The 25000-nt window shown below is 45.0% G+C and overlaps 1 protein-coding gene across 1 annotated transcript in view; it reads right to left on the reverse strand.

Annotated features, from left to right (window-relative positions):
• The window catches only part of LOC134437020 (phosphofurin acidic cluster sorting protein 1-like), a 129859-nt gene extending 107767 nt beyond the window's left edge, over positions 1 to 22092 (reverse strand). The window contains exon 1 of the mRNA XM_063186449.1: positions 21629 to 22092. Within this exon, the coding sequence (XP_063042519.1) occupies positions 21629 to 21774 (146 nt within the window). The 5' untranslated portion in view covers positions 21775 to 22092. The remainder of the gene's footprint in view (positions 1 to 21628) is intronic.
• Positions 22093 to 25000: the final 2908 nt, after the last annotated feature.

Genomic DNA, 25000 nt, shown 5'->3' on the forward strand with positions numbered 1-25000 from the left:
TGTGTAGGGGGAAAGGGAGGGGTGGGTATTTCCTCTTCCTGCCCTCTGTGGTGACCTATTGGATAGACTGAAACACACACACACACACACACACACACACACACACACACACACACACACACACACACACACACACACACACACACACACACACACACACACACACACACACACACACACACACGTCTGCACACACACACACACGTCTGCACACACCCAAACACATTCAGACAGCTATGCGCGCACACAAATTCTAGTACACACACACACACACACACACACGCGCACACTCACACACATCTGCACGCATTGGGATGATGCACACTCCTGCACTCTGGGAGAGCCGAGCGGCCTTATCTCTACAGGCAGATGACAAGCCCCCCCCCCTCCCCTCCCCTTCAGAACAGCCCTAGAGCAATGGCCAACTTCAACACACACACACACACACACACACACACACACACACACACACACACACACACACACACACACACACACACACACACACACACACACACACACACACACAGATAAGCATGGACACACGTCGCACACACACACACACACACGCACATGGAGATAAGCATGCACACACACACACACACACACACACACACACACACACACACACACACACACACACACACACACACACACACACACACACACACACACACACACACACACACACACACACACACACACACACACACACGTGTCCCTGACCCCATTAGTAGTCCAGTTCCGGTCATTAATGTGATCAGGCCCAGAACAACTTAGACACTCTAGAGCCACAAAATTGGTTCAGCAGTGGCAGAAGTGTGTGTGTGTGTGTGAGAGAGAGAGCGATAGAGAGAGACAGAGAGAGATAGAGAGAGACAAAGAAAGTATCTGTCTACATGTCTGTGTGTGTTTGTGTGTGTGTGTGTGAGCGTGTGTGCGCGCATGTGTATGCTTATCTCTGTATGCGTGTGCGTGTAATGTGGTTGCAGCAGAGAGAGACAGAGAGAGAGAGAAAAAAAAGAGAGAGAGAGAGAGAGAGAGAGAGAGAGAGAGAGAGAGAGAGAGAAAATAAATGGAGAGAGGAAGAAATGTGAGAGATGAAAATGTGTCAGGGATATTTAGTGTGCAGGAATGTGTGTGTGTGTGTGTGTGTGTGTGTGTGTGTGTGTGTGTGTGTGTGTGTGTGTGTGTGTGAGCATGCCTTGAGTTGTGAGACATTTTCAAAAGAGAGGAGATGGTTTACTACGTAACTAGACTTCTCGACTACCCACAATCTCCTCCTCTTCCTCCTCCTACTCCCTCTTTTCCTGCACCTCTTCCTCCTCCTATGCACTGTAAGTCCCCAGACCACTGCTCCTCCTACCACTACCTCTCCTCCTATTCTATTTTTCCTCTTCCTGCTGCTCTTCTAAATCTCTCGATGCTGCATCCACATAGCCAGTCTGGTCACAATCTCCAAAGGAGCTGAGACATGACGACGTGTTGATTCTAAGTGATGCAAATCAACTGCTGGCTGTGCCAACATCTCGAGTGCCTTGGTTTGTGCGGTTGGGAAGGAGTGTGTTGGTCTAGTGCAGCGGTTCCCAAACTTTTCCCCCTGCGCACCCCCTTGTACATTTCAATGTGGTCCACGCACCCCCTAAGCAAATATTTTGGTGTGCTGATGGCCACGCAACTATGATTCACTGCACATTATGCACAGTTGTATTGGGGAATCCTCTTTTCCAATAGTCTAGGAGTTAAACTACACTTCAAGTGGACCCTTCCAGCATACAAATCAACATACAATTAAAAGCTACTTCATGTTCATTAATTCTGGATAAAAACTCACATATCCACCAAGGCTCTATTTAGCTCGCGCACACCCTTATGGCAGGCCGTGCACCCCCAGGGGTGCACGCACCCCAGTTTGGGAACCCCTGGTCTAGTGGGACCTGTGGGCTCTTAGAAGTGTTGGCCTTAGTTTAACCTCCTTCTCCCTCTGCGTCACTCTCTCTGTCGCTCGCGCACACACACACACAGATGCACACACACACACACAGATGCGCGCACACGCGCACGCACGTGCGCGCACACACACACACACACACACACATGCACACACACCCACGCACGCTCTTCACGCACACACACACAGTTCATTAAGGCGATTAGCAGTGATGATCTGAATAAAGATCTGATCCAATCAGTCATAGAGCCGTGGCCATGAACAGACAGCTGTTGAGTGGGTGGCTGTGCATGCCGTGTCCTTAAAACTGCAGCTGCTTTGGAGACCTGCATTGGTGGATTGTGACTGAGCATTGTTGTATCTGTATCATTTATGTCCTTATGTACAGATTATGACATTGCGGACATACATAAAGTAGTTAAACTGTGTGTGTGTGTGTGTGTGTGTGTGTGTGTGCGTGCGTGCGTGCTTGCGTGCGTGCTGCTTCTTCATAGTAATTCCTCATTCAAGTCAGTGGTGTGATAGCTTGTAGCTCTGCCCGGCAATATTTCGAGGCATTTGATGGCCAACCCCTCTCTACCCTTTCCTCTGCCCCTGTACGTCAATCCCAACCAGAGGGTTTTGGTGTCAAGCTGCCAGGATACCCAGTACTGTTCCTTCTGTCCACAGAACAGTCTCACCACACTGCAAAAAAATACTTACTCAATTTACTTGAAAACAATGCAACCTATAACAAGGGATTTTTTTGAGTAAACTCAACTAAGAAATCAAGAAATGTATTCAATTTCTTTTCCAAGTAAGGCCAACAAGTGGACAGAACTTGCTTTATCCATTAAATAAAGAAATGTATTTAATGGCTTTTCTAAGTAAGGACAACAAGTGGACAGAACTTGCTTGATCAATTAAATCAAGAAATGTATTTAAAGATTTATTCAAGTACGTCCAACAAGTGGACAAAACTTGTTTATTCAATTAAAATCAAAATGTATTTTTATAAACTTACTTCAAATATCATGTACTAATCTGTATTTTAAATTTGCATAAGTCACTTCTCATACATAAACTGATAAATAACTACACACTGGGTACATTTTGAGGACCATTGAGCAAATACCTGTGTATTATAGTAATATGACAGATAATTCCACATCTACAGAAAGTATGATGACTGCCAAAGTGTGAGAAGATGCTCTGCAAACTGTGAGAGTTTTAAATGTAAAGTCAAGTGCTTTAACATTATGTAACATCAGGCTGGTACCATAACATTTTCTTTGACTTAATGCAATTGTAATACTGCAATAATATACTTAATACAGACAAATACCACATTTTGAAATATTGTGCCTTTATTTGACTGGAGAATTCAACATGGTGCATGCAATTGGGAGCAGACTTTTCAATTACCTGATTGGCAGTGTAAAGAGAATTAGTGTGTGTGTGTGTGTGTGAGAGAGAGAGTGAGAGAGACTGAGAGAGAGAGAGAGAGAGAGAGAGAATTAGTGTGTGTGTGTGTGAGAGAGAGAGAGAGAGAGAGAGAGAGAGAGAGAGAGAGAGAGAGAGAGAGAGAGAGAGAGAGAGAGAGAGAGAATTAGTGTGTGTGTGTGTGAGAGAGAGAATTAGTGTGTGTGTGTGTGTGTGTGTGTGTGTGTGTGCGTGTGTGTGTGTGTGTGTGAGAGAGAGAGAGAGAGAGAGAGAAGAGAGAGAAGTGAGAAGAGAGAGAAGAGAGAAGAGAGAGAGAGAAGGAGAGAGGGAGAGAGAGAGAGAGAAGAGAGAGAAAGAGAGAGAGAGAGAGAGAATTAGTGTGTGTGTGTGTGTGTGAGAGAGAGAGAATTAGTGTGTGTGTGTGAGAGAGAGAGAGAGAGAGAGAGAGAGAGAGAGAGAGAGAGAGAGAGAGAGAGAGAGAATGTGTGTGTGTGTGTGTGAGAGAGAGAGAGAGAGAGAGAGAGAGAGAGAGAGAGAATTAGTGTGTGTGTGTGTGTGAGAGAGAGAGAGAGAATGAATACACACATCTGTGTGTGCATGTGTGTGTGAGTGTGAGAGACATTGAGTCTATGTAGGACGGACAGATGCAAAGTGGATGTCTGTGATACAGTACAATATGTGTGGGTTGTTTTTTTTTCCCTAGGTGTTACCAAAGATGTAGGAGTAGCATGAGTATGACTGTGTGCATGTTTGTGTGACTGTGTGCATATACGTGTATGCGCAAATGCAAGTGCACAGAGAGAGAGAGAGAGAGAGAGAGAGAGAGAGAGAGAGAGAGAGAGAGAGAATCACTGATCACACAAGAGGTACAGGGACCAGATGCGCTTGCCCTACTGGTGTTACTGCTGCCCAATAAAACAAGACAATTGAACAGCCATTCACTGTTTGGTTAAGGATGTAGCGCTGTAGACACAAAACATGTTGAAATAAGCAACTTTAAGTGATGCTTGACAAGGTGCAAGGTGTGTGTATGTATGAGAGAGAGAGCGTATGAGTATGAGAGCGAGAGCATGAGAACCAGAGTGAGAGTGAGAGATGGACTTGGCACCTTAACGAAGAAAAGTCTGCATTTTAGCCCAGAGGGACTGCGCTCGTGCAGAGGCAGTTGGCCCCCATGCCGAGGAAGAGCTTCTGTATCACGTTGAAGCTGTATCTCAATGCCATGTTGATACAGTAGAGCAGGCCAAATAAGTAAGCAGTTGAAGAGGGAAGGTCCTTAATGTCCTGGATGATCACGCTCTCTTCCAAGAAGATGCGGATATTGCTGACTGCAGGTAGGGACGCGATGGCGCAGACGGCATCTTCATACATCATCAAGATGGTGTAGTCTTGCTCTTCATCTGTGTCCTGCGTGTACAAACAGAAAAGACAATACTGAATGTCTGAATGAAACACACTATAATTAATAATACAATACTACAATAAACAATAATAGAATAAAATAATAAAACTAAAGAAACACCAACACAACTTAATGCAACTCCAAGTCAATCATGCTTCTGTGATAACAGCCAATGTTTTAGCCAACTTTATTACATTGCCATTTCAGATCCGGCTCAATAGATATGCATGTGCTCAATAGATATGCACTTGATGAAAGCAGGCAATAATAAGATTCTGCGGTTCGCCTAAGGTCTGCTTGAAGTTTTTTTCCCCTCATGACAACGGTAGTGAGTGGAGTCTCACTGGACTTCAATGGCATGTAAATATGTGCTTAGTCAATGGCAAAATGCTGAACGCTCATTGGTTATTGCCCAGATATTTTTTCGCTTACGGAGGATCGAGCCTCAGTAGGAGTGAAAGAAGATGGGCGTGAGAGCAATCAGGACAGGACAAAATATTTGGAGTAGGCCTATGCTTATTTTTTTGCTCTTTTTAAAAAAATGTAAACAAAAGTTGCCCCCATTAGAATAGAATAGAATAGAATAGGATAGGGCTGGGCCAAAAACTGCGGCGTCACCGGGTACCGACAAGTCAAAGGTAGCGTGAGCAATACAACAGCATATTGAAATTGGCAGGAGTTGCCCTATACACTGTTGGAGAGAGCCAAGTGAAAAGATGGGAGTCAAGTAGAGCAGTGTTTCCCAACCTTTTTTGTCTTGTGTACCCCCTAAGCATTTTCGTTGTGCCATGAGTACCCCCTAAGTCAAGTTTTATATCACTTTCTCTATCCCAATGTAACTAAGCTCCATGTATTTGTTAAAATTATATTTTTCCAAGTACCACCTGCAATGTGGTTGCGTACCCCTAGTGGTACACGTACCCCTGGTTGGGAAACACTGAAGTAGAGGATGAAAATACATGCACTTTTGGAGTATCAGAGAGTAAATTAGTAATTACCAGACAGGCCTTGAAAAGATTGGAAGGGTCCTCCTTTAGGAACAGGGGCAATCCCTCCAAGGCCACTATCCTCCTTTGTTCGGCTATCGCAGTCACCTGAGCACATAGATACAAAATATACATGTTGCATGTCAGTGAATATTGTTATTTACTCAGGTCATGTCAGAAAACTTAGTTTAGTAGTAAACAAATCAACTTCTATTTGGAGCTTTAAAATGATTCGAATGTGAAGTGAGGCATCTTCCAGTCCCAAAATGAAGTGTTTTTTTATTCAGGTTGTCGTTTGCAACTATACTCTTTGGAACACTTATGGCAGGATTTTGACTTTAAGTACTGGAATTGTGTTACATAAGATTCTACTTCCATTAGGCCTATACTTCAGACCAGCAAACACACTAAAAATGAGACTGCACCGGCCAAGGACAAAACTCCAAGATACAAGTTAAATAATGTGGTATGTTGTTGGAAATGTTCTGATCCTTATATTGCAGAACACACATGACCACTTAATAAAAGGATGACTAGACACAGGAAGGCACATGCATTATCAAAGTACTCAGCAGAATATCTACATCTCAAGGAAAAGGAACATGCATTTATATAGACACTTGGTAGGCCTACAGATTTGACACATCCCATCTGAAATCAGCCTCTTGAGGGGACAGGCATTTTATTCATATTATTCATCATACATTTCATCATATTATATATATATATATATATCATAGGCAAATAATAATGCAATGACCCCATTAATAAACACATTTACATATTCAAGGACTATAATTTCACCAAACCCTCCCTGATTTTATTTGGGCCCAACAGACTCACCCACTGTTGAGTTCAAAAAGAGTCGCTCAGTAGTCAATTACATCTACTGAAAACTAGATCACTTATCAAGTAAATCTCTTTCCTGTCTTTGTCTGTTTCTCAGTGCCAGATTGATGCAAGTGACGGTTGGGTGCCATGACCCATCAGACCCCATAGTGTCTGGTTTCGCATGGAATGACCTGATTTTGGGAAGTGAAGGACAAATTGGCTTGAATCAATTGTTTTACCTCTTAATCCAGAGGCGCGAGGAGGGCCCTGAATTCAGACTCCTTCTTACTTCTGTAAAGCTTCACCAATGCTGGGGCAAACCAATGCAGACTGGAATGTGGCCATTAGATGAACGTTTGTAATGCAATGAAACTCCCTGCAGATCTGTAGCCTACAAAAAATACAAACATTGTACAATACAAACATGATTACAGATCTGAAACACACAGCCAGCACACACTACCGGTACATTTAACAATAATATTACATACAATAGGTCTACTAACTTCATCTGTCAGAAAAAAAAAAATCAAAATAGGACAGAACGTGGGGTAAGTTTACTTGGTGAGCTTACACTGTGCGCTATTTCCAATCGCAGGAATTCATGTCCTGTTCATACTGCACGAGGGGATCGCATGGGCTTAAAAAAATCACATCTCAGGACTACCGAGCATACACTGTGCGTTATTTTCACTCGTGGATATTAAGCTCCTGCTCAGTGCTCACACTGCACGAGGGAATTTCATGATATAAAAGCGCACATCTCACAGTCCTCACACGATACAAGCCGGCAGTCGGATGCGAGCCGAATGCTCCCACTGTAAGACATGACAAATGTTTCCCGGGTCTACAGAGGAGGGAACTTGCGCACCTGAGGTGGAGACAAGGACCCACTCAGGAGGAGAGAATTGCACGGCCCTAGAGCTATTCGTTTGTGCAAGTGTAATACTAGAGTCAAATCGGGTCGTAGCACTGCTTTAACTGTGCAATTTACTCACGAGGCGCGACCAGGATTCCAAACGGTTTTGATTTTCTCACGGCCCTACGATTGCACCATCGTGAGGCGAAATCGCTTGTCGTTACCCCATGTACACTACACGATGCGAGACTCACGATTGACCTGCGGTTGAGCAAGTACTTGGCCCGACTCCCAAAAAAGTCAGAGTGACAAATCGGTGTAAGCATTTTGTTGCGACCCTACAATTGCAAGATCGTGAGGTGCAATGGCTTGTCCTTACACCATGTAGGCAACACTACACGACGAAAGCTAGCTGGCAACTTCATTTCAAAATGGACTGACCATATCCTACGTTTTGCATGTTTAAAACAACAGGTTGATAGAGGTGCAATGCAACACCAAATTACATCATCTTAGTTTCAGTAAAATTTGAACTCCAACCTCTTGATGAAATCACAGCCGAGCAGTCTCAGTCTGGTATCCGCTTCAATCAGAGGGAAAAGGCAAAGATAAGCACCAAATGTGCGCTTTGAGCCGTTGACAATCTCGTCCACATGTTGTGCCCCTGGAGGTAACCCCGTTGCATGTAGACTTCTCGATCACGCCCCCGCGCAGACAAGTTGAATTCACTTGGATTTGGAAGTATGACAGATGCATGCATGTACAACTTGATATAACAACTTCGTATTGGAAGTTAATAGTGTTTTCCTGTCATCTTAGTCCTGCTTACTCATATCAACGTGTGGGCAGGAAAACAAGGAGTTTGTTTTTTAGCAGTGCACCTTTGGTGCTCTGATGGATTTTTTTTGTGTGGAAAATTTGCTTATTTGGCTCTTTTACTAGTTTTAGCCTTCTCAGCAACAGTGGCTGCAGACCAGGGAAAAGGTCAGCACTGCTGTGCTCTACTATTGCTGACGCGTGATTGATTAAAAATGCCCCAAAAAACTCCTGATCATTGTGACTGATCTGCATTTAACCACATTCACAGTTTGTGATTAATCACAAATCCCCACTTTTTTCATACTGTTCAAATCTGATGTTAATTCCCTACTTAAACGCTGCTGGTTAATCCCACAGCCGTAATTTATCAGCTTTGATACACCGTTTATGAAAAGTCTATACAATGTTGATTAAGAAATTACAGGCCAAGCAGTGTCTTTTTTAGTGTTTCTTTTTTTTGGTTTATATGTATTTATTCTGCAGTAAAACAGGAAGTCAATAATTAACTCATTTTGTTAATGTGTCGATTTGTCCATTACATTAAAACTCAATGATAAACCATCGCCAATTACTCCAAGGCTGCGTTGTGAAAAAGCCTGAGCAATGGAGATTAATTAGCCACTAGATTCCAGGCCCCATAGTGTGTGTTTATTTATGGTACGCATACCAGGGATCCACAAATGAACTGATTTTAACGACACCTCCATTTTGTAGATAAAATTACAACTCAATTATACACCATCACCAATTAATCCAATGGGAGGTCGCTAAGGCTTCTGCAATGGAGATGAATTAGCCGAGCGTATTCCAGACACTATAGTGTCACCACGTTTGTTTATTTATTTATTTATTCTACAGCAAAACAAGAAATCTCTGATTGCAGCTTTAAAGGGAAAGTGATGCACATTTGTCATTGTAATTATGCGGCGCCCCACAGCACACTAGGGAGCACAGCCAAATTGCAACCTGCATTTAACCCAGTCAGTCTCTCGCAAACACTTAGCCTACACAAAAACACACACACACACGTGTGCGCAGGCACACACACACACACACACACACACACACACACACACACACACACACACACACACACACACACACACACACACACACACACACACACACACACACACACACAAAAAAACCTGCCTAGCGGCCAAGAATATTTTTGCCTGGCAAATTGGTCTAACCCACAACAGGGACCTGGCCAGGCCAAACAATCAGCACACGTTTTGTCCCCCTCCATCTGAATCATTGGGGTGGGTATCGCAAAATTGTGGATGAAAGAAGAATGTCTACGGCTAACCAACATGATCTCACAGAATTCCATGAAATGACCACCATAGTGACACCAAATCCGTGGCAGCTTCAAGGATTTTGCCTAAATTTCATGATGAGCCCACAGAAGTGCTTTCTCTATGTTCCCACAGCCTTATGTTCTAATTTATGTTCCTAATTTCCATGTTGTTTTTTATCTCAAGACACATTTCTTACTTACACTAACTACAGGATAGTGATTGTTTTGGTCTGGGAACAGCTTTAGCATTCTTTTCACCACCCATCAGTTTTCTAAGGATAGACTTAACATGGTGCTGTCGGAACATATGGAAAGCAGGTCCACGCGTCCATCACGGGAAAAATTCTGTGACCCCCAACACTGAATTTTGTCAAAACCTGTTTATCTGCCACAGATTTCGTGTCCCAAGAGTCTGTGTCCATTTCATGGAATTCTGTGAGACCAAGCTGTCCTTTGATCCTTTGATGGTTTCGCCAAGGCAGTAAAGAGGCAATTTGAACCATAGCCAAAATGTTTTGGTCCCATTCTCAGCTCTCAGCCATCTGATGCGAGCGAGCGATTCCAGATTAATATTTGATGTTTTAGTTTGGTTTGCCAGGCTAATCCTACACAGTCCATCTCCAAAATATTTGAGTATATGATCCAGGAAGTGTGTCTAGTACCTTATTGCATCACCGCGATTACATCATCAATGAGATGTCGTCAGATGGTCAGTTAAAGCACAGTCACATGAACAACCTGTGTGTGTGCGTGGGTGTGTACGTGTGCACGAGTGCGTGTCTGCTTATGTGCATCCATGCACGTGAGTGTGTGTGTGTGTGTGTGTGTGTGTGTGTGTGTGTGTGTGTGTGTGTGTGTGTGTGTGTGTGTGTGTGTGTGTGTGTGTGTGTGTGTGTGCGCATGCATGCATAAAGTTTAGGTTGCTGAGCAAACGCAAAACTTTCAAAGTATTTGACAAGAGATTAGTGTCTGGAAATGATGATGTTCAAAAATAACAACCCCGCTCTACTCATCCTCTCAATGTCACTATTTCTCCCCCTATTTTAATTCCCTCTCTCCCACACACGCCCACACACACACACACGCACGCACACACACACACACACACACACACACACATTAGGTAACCTACATCAGGATAATCTGGACCACATTATCTCTTACAGCCACAAAAATAATCGTACTGTGTGTCCGTGTGTGTGTGAGTGTGTGTGTTTTATATACTGTATGTTTTTTGTGCAACACACTGCATTGTGCAAGTGTGTGTGTGTGTGTGGTGGCATCAGTGTGCATACGTAGGCAGGCAGTAGGCCAGCAGTGTAGCCACATCCTGTTTGACTTATGTACTGTTATATGGCATAATGCAGAGGGAGGGAGGGAGAGAGAGAGAGAGAGAGAGAGAGAGAGAGAGAGAGAGAGAGAGAGAGAGAGAGAGAGAGAGAGAGAGAGAGAGAGAGAGACTTGCAAATATGTTGGCAATCAGTCGTGTGTGTGTGTGTGTGTGTGTGTGTGTGTGTGTGTGTGTGTGTGTGTGTGTGTGTGTGTGTGTGTGTGTGTGTGTGTGTGTGTGTGTGTGTGTGTGTGTGTGTGTGTGTGTAACATCACCAAAGGTCTCATTGCCTCAACGGCAATGACTCTGGTACTCAGTCATGTGTTCACCGCTGTCTCCAAGAGAGAGAGAGAGACTGAGACAGAGAGAGATGTGATGTCACTGCTTCCTATGGCCTCTGTGTGTCGGAGCCTCAATACCAATGACTCCAGCATTCAGTTATGTATGCTCCTGTGTGTGTGCGCGCGTGTGTGTGTGTGTGTGTGTGTGTGTGTGTGTGTGTGTGTGTGTGTGTGTGTGTGTGTGTGTGTGTGTGTGTGTGTGTGTGTGTGACTACATTGAGTTGTTTGGCCAGATGCCAGTGAGGAGGAGAGGATAGGATTCCACTACAATATCAATGTCATGGGTCCAGGCACCAGGCCTGTTCTCTCCTCCTCTCCTCTTCTATCTCTCTACCACTCTATATTGCTTTCTTTCTTGCTCACTCTTTCCTTTTCTTTCCTGTCCAACACTCCATTTCCCAATCTCACTTCTTTTTTCTTTCTTTCTTTCTCTATCACTTTCTCTTGGTTTCTTTCTCTTCGTCACTCTGCTTCACTCATTCTCTTCTTTTCTCTCTTCATCTCTCTTTCCTTCACGATGTCTTTGTCACCATCTTCTTCTCTTCCCTTCTCTCTTTCTCAATCAATCTTTTACTGTACTTCCTTTCTCTCTCAACACATTTCTCCCCGTCTTTATGTCTGTCTGGTGCCTTCTCTCTGAGTCGCTCCCACACGCACGCACGCACACATGCGGGCACGCACACGGGCATGCCATTGATGGAAAAGTGCTATCGACAGAAGCAGCTATAAATGAACAAAGTGGCAAGCTATACACTACACACCACTCTCCAACACACACGCGCGCACGCACACACACACACACACACACACACAAAAACACACACACACACACACACACACACACACACACACACACACACACACACACACACACACACACACACACACACACACACACACACACAGTCCTCCTGCAGGCACCCATCGCACAACAAAACACAAGCTAATACACTTAAAAATCACACTATTGCCAAAAGAACAAGTGTCCTCATGTCCTCAGAAACACACACACACACACACACACACACAGCACACACACACACACACACACACACACACACACACACACACACACACACACACACACACACAGCACTTCAATCAGGCGCGGCAGCACTTCGGTAGCCAAGAACAGACCTGTAAACATCTCGGGGTGAGGTGAGAAGGGCCAATGACATCACCAGCCCCCTTACAAGCACAAACAACCACTTTCAACACTCTTGTTGCCACCTCCATCAGTCAATCAATCACAACAGCCGGAAGAAGAGAGGGATGGAGGAAGGAATGAAAAAGAAGAAAATATGAGAAAATTTGGCCTCAACAAGAAACCACATTCATCAGTCAATCACAACAGCCAGAAGAAGAGAGAGATGGAGGAAGGAATGAAAAAGAAAAGAAGGAAAGAGGGGAACATTTGGCCTCAACAAGAAATGCACAGAAACAGCACCTCTCTTGCCACAGCTGTCAGTCAGACACAGCTCTGGAGTGCGTTTCTCAAAAGCATAGTTGTTAGCCAGTTAGCAACTTCTGTCGTTGCCAATGGGAAATAGCATAGCAAATAACCAAGTAGCTAATGTAGTTAGCAACTATGGTTTTGAGAAATGCACCCCTGAGAAGAAAGGGATGGCGAGAGAAGTGAAAAAAGAAAGAAGAAAAATACGACGATATGAAGGGGTCAACTTTGCCATACACGCCACAGGACCCAGACGAAACGGGATGAAGAGAGAATGAGAAAGTAGAAAAGAGGAGAAGAAGAAGAAGAGGCTATGTATTTGGTTTCTTTTTTTAAAAGAAGGGGCGAATTACACCACTCTCAACAGCTCTCTGATATCCCATATCACAACACCTAGAAAAGAGGGATGAGGTGAGAAGGGGAAGGGACGAGAAGAAAAAAAGAGAGAGGGGTAAACGAAGTCACTCTTGATGAGCAAAAACAACACTGAACCTAAAAAACACCCAGAAAAGGGAAGAGGAGAGAAGGGGAAGGGAAAAGAAGAGAAAGAAGACAGAGAGAGGGGTGAACGACGACGTCACTCTTGATGAGCAAAAACAACACTGTGCCTCACAACACCTTGAAGAGAGGGATGAGGAAGGAAAGAGACATAAAAGGAGAAGAAAAACAACCTGATTTGGTGGGGGGGCGGTGGCCGCGGCATGAAGAGACAGATCCATCTTTATCTACTACTTTCCTCCTTTCTAGGAACTGTATACAGGCGTGTGAAGATACAAGGTCATACACATACACGCATGTGCAAGAATGCGCAATAGAGACACACACAAAGGTACACGAAGGTACACAAACCAACACACATACACACACCTTCCTCCTCTAACTATACAGGTGTGTGAACACAGGCATGCACACACACGCACAGAGACACGGATGTGGAATAGAGACACACACAAAGGTACAGAAACCAACACACACACACACACGCGCACACACACACACACACACACACACACACACACACACACACACACACACACACACACACACACACACACACACACACACACACACACACACACACACACTTTCCTCTTCTAGGAACTGTATACTGGCATATGAAGAACAAGGTCATGCACATACACGCACAGAGACACGGATGTGCAATAGAGACACACACTACTTCTATTACTAAAACACACACACACACACACACACACACACACACACACACTATCAAGATATACGGGTGGTTGACGTTTAAGGGCGTAACGCCAAAAAAAATTCAATTCCTGAAAAAACTGATGGAAAAAATTGAAAAAAAAATAGAACAAAATAAAGCACTTAGTGGTCCGTGGAATTTCGTCTTATTTTTGCCATTTTTGGGAAAATGTGTCCTGCATCAACACATTGCATAGGCATGTCGCACCGCAGGAAATTCACTGCATTATGGCAATTTTAATCATTTTGTATACATGACTGACATCCGAGCTCATGCTAACGTGATGACATTGTGTTTAATCTTAATATGTGTTTTCATTTATAAAAAAAGTTTTTTCCTTCTATAAGAGCAGTCACACCACAGGACACCATAAAATGAACCTAAGCATTGCGTGACAGAAACATTGCAATATGAAGACATATTAAGAGGTTAATAGTCACCTCAAACTTCGACAGCACTCTCCAATAACTGAAGTACTGACTGGTTAGGAGCCAGTCTTTAAGACCCTTGTAGTTGGCCTTGCAGCTGCCCATTCACAAACATTGACATACATGTCACCCCACAGGACGCAATTTGTGTTATGAAATTGAACTTGTAGTTAATATTACTGTCTTGAGTTTTTTTCACATTCACATATCTTAATATAAAGTTAATATTTATGCAATCATGGCAAATGCTTCATACATTATTCAAAATGTTGTTGGTTAATTTATATATATATTATATTCCAGGTTTCATTAATGTTACAGTCACACCGCAGGATATTTGACATATAAACCTTTACGTAAATCTTAACAAAAATGTTTTTTCTCATCTAAGACTAATATGAAACATAATGTACCAGATCTTCTTTATTGACATTTGTTTTCAAGAGGAAAAATAACAGTTTTGTAGGTTTTTAACCGATGTTACGAAAAAACAAGGCGTCACGTCTCCCACCCATACACAGCAATACTTCTATTGCTAAAACACACACACACACACACACACACACACACACACACACACACACACACACACACACACACACACACACACACACACACACACACACACACACACACTGTGGGGCAATTTGTCAGTGACCAGCGGCTGCAAGTCAAAGTGAAAACCTCTTGCAGAAACTGAGTCAGCAGGAGAGGAATGTTCTTATGCCTGAACTGACTGACCTGGGATTGTCTGCCCGCTGTGAGTGTGTTTGCCTGTGCGTGCCTGTGTGCATGCATTTGTGTAAGGGTGTTTTTAATGCAAAAACACACATGTGTGTGTCTTAGGCTGTGTGTGTGTGTGTGTGCGTGTGTGCGTGTGTGTGCGTGTGTGTGTGTGTGCGTGTGTGTGTGTGTGTTTGTGTGTGTGTGTGTGTGCGTGTGTGCGTGTGTGTGCGTGTGTGTGTGTGTGCGTGTGTGTGTACGTATGCATCTGTGCACATGTATTTTGCATGCCAGTTTGCCTGTACATGTTATGTGTGTGTGTGTGTGTGAGTTATACGTAAGTGTGTGTATGTAGGCTATGTTTCACTGCTTCAAGGTCAAAGTCAAAAGATTGACCTGGAATTAGCCCATCGTGTGTGTGTGTGTGTGTGTGTGTGTGTGTGTGTGTGTGTGTGTGTGTGTGTGTGTGTGTGTGTGTGTGTGTGTGTGTGTGCTAGAGTTTGTGTGTACATGACGCATTGTCACTCAATCCTAAGGTGCCAGTGAACAGTGAACTGACTGACCTAGGAACAGCTCTGACCTCTGTGTGTCCTGTGTGCATCTATGCGTGTGTGTGTGTGCGTGTGTGTGTGTGTATGTGTGTGTTTGTGATCGCATGCATGCGTGTGTGTCGCCGTGTGTGTGTGTGCATTGAAATACTGCGACTAGCCCCTCATCCTACATTCCTCACCAGGGGTGAATTTCTCAAAACCAAAGCTGCTTACTACATTAGCTACTTTGTTGTTTTCAATGCATTTTCCCATTGGCAACTAATGAAGTTGCTAACAGGCTAACAACTTCTCTTTTGAGAAACTCACCCCAGTTTAGTGTTAGGGTCTAGCAGCGGCAGCACCCTTATTTTCCCATCACAGCCTCCTAAAGGTCAGATTAGACTTCTGCAACTGCGCTCGTCAAAAGTCGCGTGGGAGTGGCCACGAACCAACATTGTATTCATGCATCTGCAAGTTCTGCGAGGTCTGAGGTCTCGTCGCGAGCCACATTTGAAATTGCGCGATTACTTTCACTACATTGTAAGCACTGCGGTCATTATTAAGCAATGTTGCTTTCTTGCCCAGTTAGCTAGTTATTTTCACACAAATTGCAAAGGCAATGCACTGGTATCATTATTTGACATACCCAGTCTGTTTTGAGCAGAAAATGCAAGCATGTAAAGACAGTTGATTCTGCCGATGTGTGTTTACATTCAGTGGAGGAAGCTACGGTAGTAAAACCGCAGCCATTGTGCCACGAGTGTTCAACTGATGCATTGTTTGTTACTTAGCTTGTAGCTTCGTGTATTTACACACATTTACACACAAGGCATTAATATAGTTTTTAACAGAAAACAGCTCTGCTCTCGCAAACTACTGGCATTGCGCCACCACAAGAACAGAACAAGGAAGTAGCGAGACGACCAATCATAGCGCCTTTTTGTCTGCGTCCTCCGCGTCCGTCCGACGGATAGTTAGATTTTTTTGGAAGCGCTCGACGACGGGCGCAGAGCCACTGCACGAGGGGCGTGGACTCGCACAGACAGAAGACGGACGGACGCTGAGGCTATGCGTCCGAAGCATAAATCTAGCTTAAGGCCTAAGTGAACTTCCTGACCTCAGATCAGCCGTGGCCTCCATACTCCTCTCCTCTGAGGTGGGTTACTGATGACCCAGGACTGACCTCACCTCAGAGTCAGAGGTACTGTTCAGTGCTTACATAATATATTCATTTTCTCTTTGTCACTTGTCACTGCTTCACTGGATCGTGTCACATTTCCAGTGTTTTATAAAGTAGAAGTACTCTTACAGATGTAATTACAACACCGCTGGTGTGATACTATATGGTTTCAACTTTGCAATATCATCCTACTTGTTCTGTAATTACATCTGCAAGAGTACTTCCATTTCTACTTTATACAACTCTGCACATTTTAGAGGAAATGGCACAACAAAGTCACGGGTATCTGAGACCAGGTTTCCCTTCACCCGCCTTGACTAATAAAAATGGGTAACACTTTACTTGACGCCAGCATCATACGTATGACATAACAGTGTCATAACATTGTCATAACGCAGTCATGAATGTGTCAAAAACATGATGTGAATGTCATAAACATTGTATGACTTTGTCTTTAAGTGAAATTCGGTTATGACAAAGACAGGCCTAACAATGTCAACTTTTCATGGCCATAAAACATTTATGACATTGGCATTATGTTTATGACTTGTTCATGACACTATTATGACACTGTTATGACACTGTTATGTCATACGTATAACGCCGGCGTCAAGTAAAATGTAACCCAAAAAAATGTTTTGCGCGAAACATTATACATACTGTGCATAAGGAGTCTTGAGTGTACTGACTGTGACTGAGTGTACTTCAGGGGGTCTGAGGAATGCAAGGCATGTGAAGCGGTTAGTTGGCTGAGGCTGAAGTGGTGGTGGTGGTGTGGCGGTAAGGCTTACCACATCTAGACTACTACGTAGCATAGCAAGACAAGACAGCCACTGACTTACAGTAAGATGTGCTGTTTTTACAGTATGTACGTATGTACGCACATGCATACAATTCACAGTCGCACATTGACACACGGGGAGACCTACACACACTCTCTCTCACACACACACAAACACACACTCACATACACAGACACACACAGAGACACAAACACACACACAGAACAAGAATCAGCGACAGATATTTAAGGAAAAAATCATACTGGTAAGTACAAGGAAAGGGACAACAATCTAGATGATCACACACACACGCACGCACGCACGCACGCACGCACGCACGCACGCACGCACGCACGCACGCACACGCGCGACAGACCTTTCAGAAAAAGCATCGTGAGTACAAGGACAGGGACAATAATCTAGATGATCTCTCTCACTCTCTCACGCACACACGCACACGCACACGCACACACACACTCATGGCCACCGAGTTGTTTTGCCACTGAGCTGTTACAGTAGAATGCCTATGATGCGGCATCACCAACAACAGCCTCCATTGAAAATAAAAGTACACATTGCTCACTTCTGTCACTTCACTGACTTCACTGTGTGTGTGTGTGTGTGTGTGTGTGTGTGTGTGTGTGTGTGTGTGTGTGTGTGTGTGTGTGTGTGTGTGTGTGTGTGTGTGTGTGTGTGTGTGTCCATCTATCTCTTGCTTTGTATCTCTCTCGGTCTTTCTCTGTCTTTCTCGGTTTCCGTCTCTGTCTCTGTCTTTGTCTTTCTCTTTCTCTCTCTCCTTCTCTCATCATCTCTCTGTCTCCTCTCTCCCTCTCCCTCTCCCTCTCCCTCCCTCGCTCGCTCGCTCGCTCTCCCTCTCGCTAGCTCGCTCTCTCTGACTCTCTCTCTCTTCTTCTTTTCCCTCAGTGGCAGCTCAGTGTGTGGAGTGGACCGTGACTGACTGCCTTCAGCTCAGATTGACCAAGAAAGTGCCGCTGAACACACACACGCGCGCACACACGCACACACAGGCATTGAGGATGATGTGAGATGGGTGTGTGTGTGTGTGTGTGCACACGCTTGTGTGAGAGACAGAGACAGAAAGACAGAGAGAGAGAGTGTGTGTGTGTGTGTGTGTGTGTGTGTGTGTGTGTGTGTGTGTGTGTGTGTGTGTGTGTGTGTGCACACGCTTGTGTGAGAGACAGAGACAGAAAGACAGAGAGAGAGTGTGTGTGTGTGTGTGTGTGTGAGTGTGCGAGAGAGAAAGAGAGAGAGAGAGAGTATGTGTGTGTGTGCGAGAGAGAGAGAGAGAGAGAGAGAGAGAGTATGTGTGTGTGTGCGAGAGAGAGAGAGAGAGAGAGAGAGTATGTGTGTGTGTGCGAGAGAGAGAGAGAGAGAGAGAGAGAGAGAGAGAGAGAGAGAGAGAGAGAGAGAGAGAGAGAGAGAGATGTGAGACGTGCACAAGCTATGAGTGTGTGACAGGCATACTCTGACAGGCAATGGTGATTATGTGACACATGCGTGCCTATGCTGTGTGTGTGTGTGTGTGTGTGTGTGTGTGTGTGTGTGTGTGTGTGTGTGTGTGTGTGTGTGTGTGTGTGTGTGTGTGTGTGTGTGTGTGTCTGAAGCTAATGATCCCTGTCTGATGTGTGATGTGATGGAAGAAAGCCACCCCTCCACCGACCTGTGGACACAGTTAGAAGCAGCCATGGTGTAGTCTGTGTGTGTGTGTGTGTGTGTGTTTGTGTGTGCGAGTGTGAGAGAGAGATATCCTTCTATTCTATCTGTGTGTAAGTGTGTGCGCACATGTGTGTGTGTGTGTGTGTGTGTGTGTGTGTGTGTGTGTGTGTGTGTGTGTGTGTGCACGTGCGACGTGTGTGTGTGTGTGCGTGTGCATGTGTAATATGCGTTTGTCAGACAGACAGAACGAGAACCAGAAGCTGTGTACTCACTGCTATCAGGACAAACACGATTTGTCATAGACATGTCTGGGTCTGGCAGAACAGGATCTATTTCATTAATGGCATTTCCCAGTGGGGCTTATCAAAGTCTAATCTGGGACGTGATCTAATAAATAGTCACTCATACATACCCAACACTTACAGGCGAATAATGTCAATAGTGACATAACGCTGAGCATTCAGACACTCCCTTTTGGCTCCCTCTCAAGTACATATTTCATTTGAATTAGTATTAGGCTGTGTGTGCAGGGGTGTCGTTCACAGAGGGAAAGTGTGACTGAGTCACCACCAGGACCCTCCTATGTATATACAGGGGACCCACACACTGATTTATGAAGATATTAAGATATATTGCTGGGGCGGTCCATTGGAGGTGATTGTATCCAGGGCCTGAAATGTGCTGCTATGCCCTGTGTATGTGTGTATGTGTGTGTGTGTGTGTGTGTGTGTGTGTGTGTGTGTGTGTGTGTGTGTGTGTGTGTGTGTGTGTGTGTGTGTGTGTGCGTGCGTGTGTCCTGTGTACACAGAGCTGGTTTCATCAAGAGCAAACTAGGCAATTGCCATAGGGCCACACTCTCTAGGGGCCCCTAATAGTCAGTCCCATATGAAGCCGATGTAAAAACGCCTACTGTATGGTAGGCCTAAATACTAGCAAAATAGTATGAGACGGGAGCCCATGTCCATGTCCATACTCCGCCTAGAATCGGGAGAACCACTCCTGCTGGTGTGTCGTGTGTGTGTGTGTGTGTGTGTGTGTGTGTGTGTGTGTGTGTGTGTGTGTGTGTGTGTGTGTGTGTGTGTGTGTGTGTGTGTGTGTATCTGTACGTGAATGTGAATGTGTGTGTGTGTGTGTGTGTGTGTGTGTGTGTGTGTGTGTGTGTCTACGAAATACCAAGTGAGCATTCTCCCACCACAGAAACATCCTGGAGCTATTGCCTATTGCAGCATTTCATTTTAATTTGGCGGAGAACACACGGTAGGGGTGAGGGAGGGAGGAAGGGAGGGAGAGAGGCTTTTGTCATGGCCATGGCACCCCGGCCTGGCCTGGCCTCGCCTTGCCTAAATGAAGCGTCGAAAAAAGCAACACTGAATTATTTAATAAACGGCGCGGGGCCAAGAGGACCAGGGAGGGCAGCCAAGCGAGACGAGAAGTAATAAGAGGACCCGTTACACTTACAACCAACAAATCACCTCACAACAGCTGAGCCTTCTCCTCCCGCTAGACAAGCAAGCAGGCATCCTCCTCACATCACGTCTTAAGCCACCCAAACAGACAGACAGACTTACAGGCAAGAGCTACCAATGCATGGTAGAAGAGCTCCATGTCGTGTTTGGAAAATGGTGTGTGTGTGTGTGTGTGTGTGTGTGTGTGTGTGTGTGTGTGTGTGTGTGTGTGTGTGTGTGTGTGTGTGTGTGTGTGTGTGTGTGTGTGTTCCACTAAATATGTGGGCAAATGCATTTACTGCTTACTGGTGACGCACCCGGTGTAAATAATGGTGAAGTAGAGCATGTTAACATGTTGCCGTTCTCCCAGCCACCCACATTAGACTATTGAATAAACAACACTTTTACTTCGTCTGTCAACACACAGGCAGTTCCATGCAACTTTGCCTTGTGCGTTTTTATTCCTGGCAGTCGGTTTTGGTTGTGGACCGTAGGCTACCTGTCACGAACGAGGCGCCCATGCAGCCAGTCTGTCTGTCTGGCGACAGGGGGTGCAGGAGCAGCAGCAGCAGCAGGCGATAGTCGGCCAGCCAGCCAGCCAGCGTGGTCTTCCACCAGTCGCAATCACTCGGGTGCCGACCACTCTTTTGTTGTGCAAGTTGAGTGAAAACGTGCGCTGCTTGCAGAAAAGCAGAAACGACCGCTGACTGCTGCTGCGAAGGCATGGGGCAGGCAGGGAGCACGGTTTCCGCCGCTCTGCGCGACTCGAAAATCGGTTAACACCACGCTGGTCACCCGATCAACCGTGGCACCAAGCCTTTTAGCCGTTTAACTTAAGCAGTCCACTTGTATACTTGTATACAGTACAACCACGACACCCACACAGAAATATGCAAACACACAGGCACAAATGTGCAACCCACCCTGAAGTGGTTCTGTTCCACACTTACCTAGGCACACAGCTCGGAGATGATCGGTCCACTTCCCACGTTGCATACAGGTTCATCTGCACCGGGCGATTCGAGGTGATCGTCACCGGCTTGGAGGGTTGTGGAGACGGAACACCTCCAGTCTTCGGGAGCCCCCCGCGCTCCATGCTGGAGGTATGCGTGTCCGTTTAAACCAGCGGTGCTAGTGCGCTCCGTTTCTCCGTCTCTGCTCTCGCTCTCTCTCTATCTCTTCTTCTTCAACCTCCTTTATCTGTCAGCAGCGAAACAAGAAAACAACGGTTCCGTGGATACTTTTAAGTTAACGATCCCTTTAGCTCCAAGCTTTCGCTTTTAACACCGTGGAGATCCGCCGCTTAACGGGGGTGGCGGAGTGGAAGTCCTTTCTCTCAAGTTGCTGTGGATGTTTTGTCGGTGGAGGAAGCGGAAATTTCTCCCCGCCGACTAGCACAGACATACACACGCACACACCACAGCCGAAGCAAAGAGCTACGCCTCTTGTTAAAGACGTACGCTTCGATTTGCCTCTCGCACCTTGCTGGAGGAGGGGACAAGTAAGCGAGGGAGCAGAGAGAGAGAGAGAGAGAGAGAGAGAGAGAGAGAGAGAGAGAAGGGGGTCTACAACTGTACAAGGAATATATTTGTTGTTGTTTCTATTTCCATTTGCTATTGTGTTTTTTCCATGTAAACGGATATGCAACTCTACGCGCTACAGTTTCCTGTTCTTTTTAATCTGACTGTTAACCGCTCAGAGCTATGCATGAATAAAATCATATAGGCCTACATTTTTTGTGCATTATGCTGTTTTATAGACTACAACCACCAGGGATGAAAACCTCAATAGATAGACTAGCAAATAGATGTAACATAACATGCTATTTGTATTTTTACAAGATTGCTTAGTGCGTAAAATCGTTACACGCCATCTTTACACTATTTGGATTTGAGCAACGTTTCCCTTTAATCTTGTGTAGACGATTGTGGTGGGATGAACAATTCCTCCTCGGATCTTTTGTCTGGGTAATCATGGCCAGACTATTGTTATTGTTTTTTTATCATTCCGCTGGTTGCCAAAGTTATCAGAGGAGGACCTGCTGTGCCACTTAATAGCCCATGATCACAGACACTGTCTGCCCTACCCAGACGAGACAGCCAACACACCTCTCACCTTGACACCCACGCCACGACCTTCAGTTCACTTCACACAATACTCAGATTACACCTAAAAACGAATGTCCCAACTCCGTTATGACAGCACTCACTGACAAGATCCTGAGACTGAAATACGTATTAGTCATCGCTACAGGTTTGGTCCCGAAACGTTGAGTCTGTCTGGCTCTGGCGGTTGAGGCGGAGGCAACAGCTTTCTCTGGAATTAGGCAGCAGGGAATGCGTGCAAAATGAATCATCACGAGCTCAAGCTCTCGCCATGTGCACCGAACGTGGCGCAGTCGCGAGATGTATAATGTGTAATGTGACCCCCACAAAACACCCCCACCACCATCAGAATTAGAGACAATAAACAACGACTAATAGCCGACTAACTTAAATATTAAAGACATGGTGTAATGTCTGAACGGGAGAATAACTAAAATTGCAAAATCTCAAAGAGATTCGACTCCAGTGCCTAAGCCTGACCTTACTTCAAATGCAAAAGGCAGTCTGAAGTACTTAATAACAAGGACAGCGCCGCTTGACTGGCAAATTCGATTTAATCAAGCTCGAATGGCATCCTTTAATTAGAAACTGTGCATATAATCTGCCTGAACTTCCGACCATCACTGTCGCCAGGCAACAGATGATTGACACCACAAGCGGTGCGCTGCTCGCGACCAAAATGTATAGTCTCGTGCAAAGTGCTTTGCGCGCGACCCCGTGTGGCCCACATACCCCACCACACAGCGAAAGAGATTAAGATCCTGGGGATTATAATAACGGAGTATAGATATTCCTAGAGTATGACACGTCGTCTTGTAGTGATCCGATTCTTTCTCGTGCGTCAGTACGCGCGAGCCCAAGCAAGAGCAGCATCCATTTGTCGACCAATTGGAGATGGATGGTTCTTTGGCGCCTGCACTTTTGCAATTATATAAAGCTACAATTTATGTTGAGTTATGTGTCACCAAAATAGGCTGTGTTTATGCCAGGGCGGTGTTAATGGTGGTGCCAAATGGGCAAAGGACCATGGACCATGGGGCCAAGAGAACTGTCCTTCTTTTTTGGCAGGCCAGAACATCATTTTTTTTTGCCCAGGGCCACTATATTACTTAATGCTTTGTACTTTTTATGCATTTAGAAATTAACATCTGTAAACACAGGGTGGTGCGGCTGTCGGCTGCAACATGATCTCTGGATGTTAAGGACACGAAATCTGTGTCCAGGAGCACGGATTTCGCCAACATTCCGTGCTCCTGGACACGGAATTGTTTTCCGTGGTGGACACACAGAAGTGCTCTCTCTATAGGCTACTCCCACAGCTCTATGTTTCCACAGTCTTGTGTTTTCTCAGGATTTTTCTAATTTCAAATATTTTTTCTAAAAAAAAACATTTCTTACTGACAGGTTATGGTTAGGGATTGTTTTGGTCTGGGCACAGCTAGTATTCTTTCATTCATTATATGAATTTGATAGCCTATCAACCAACTGGAAAAGGTATTTCTCAAGAATATGTCTTTAATGACAGGTTAAGTTTAGGGAATGTTTTGGTCAGGGCACAACTTAAATTGCTATAGCATTATTTTGTTAAGGATTAGCATTTGGTATTTTCTAATGGTAGAGTCAACACAGTGCTGTAGGAATATAGAAAGCACTTCCGTGGGCCCATTAGTAATCGTTGTCAATGTAAAGGTTAATGTTTTATTTCGCTTGACATTGTAATTCTGTGGGGCGTTTGGTTGCCGTACCCCCCAAAAATTCTGGTGCCCTCGGCGAGTTGCTCGTCTGCCTATGCCTAGTGCCGTTGTCGTGCTCAGAAGTGAATGTCTGCCAGAAAACGACCGACTGACTTCATTGTCTGCCCCCCCTGTAACTCTGGACTACTAAGAGTTAGCTATACCAAAGTCACTGTACATACACCTGACACTGCACTATCACCCCATACATGTTGATGAATTTTGCCCTTTGCAATCCTGATTTACAGGGGACAGTCACATTCTTGCAACACCTTGTAACTGAGCGGTTGCAAGAATGTGACTGCCTCCTCTAAGTCAGGATTGCAAAGGGCAATACTCACCAAAATTTCACGAGTGACAGTGGAGGGTGCCAGGTGTTGTATGTACTGTGACTTTGATGCAGCTGACCCTTTGTAGTCCAGAGTTACAGGGGGGCAGTCCTTGAAGCCAGTCGTTTTCTGGCAGGCAGTCGCTTTTGAGCATG

The sequence above is a fragment of the Engraulis encrasicolus genome, chromosome 21 (assembly GCF_034702125.1).
Source record: "Engraulis encrasicolus isolate BLACKSEA-1 chromosome 21, IST_EnEncr_1.0, whole genome shotgun sequence".
In the NCBI taxonomy this organism is placed as follows: domain Eukaryota; kingdom Metazoa; phylum Chordata; class Actinopteri; order Clupeiformes; family Engraulidae; genus Engraulis; species Engraulis encrasicolus.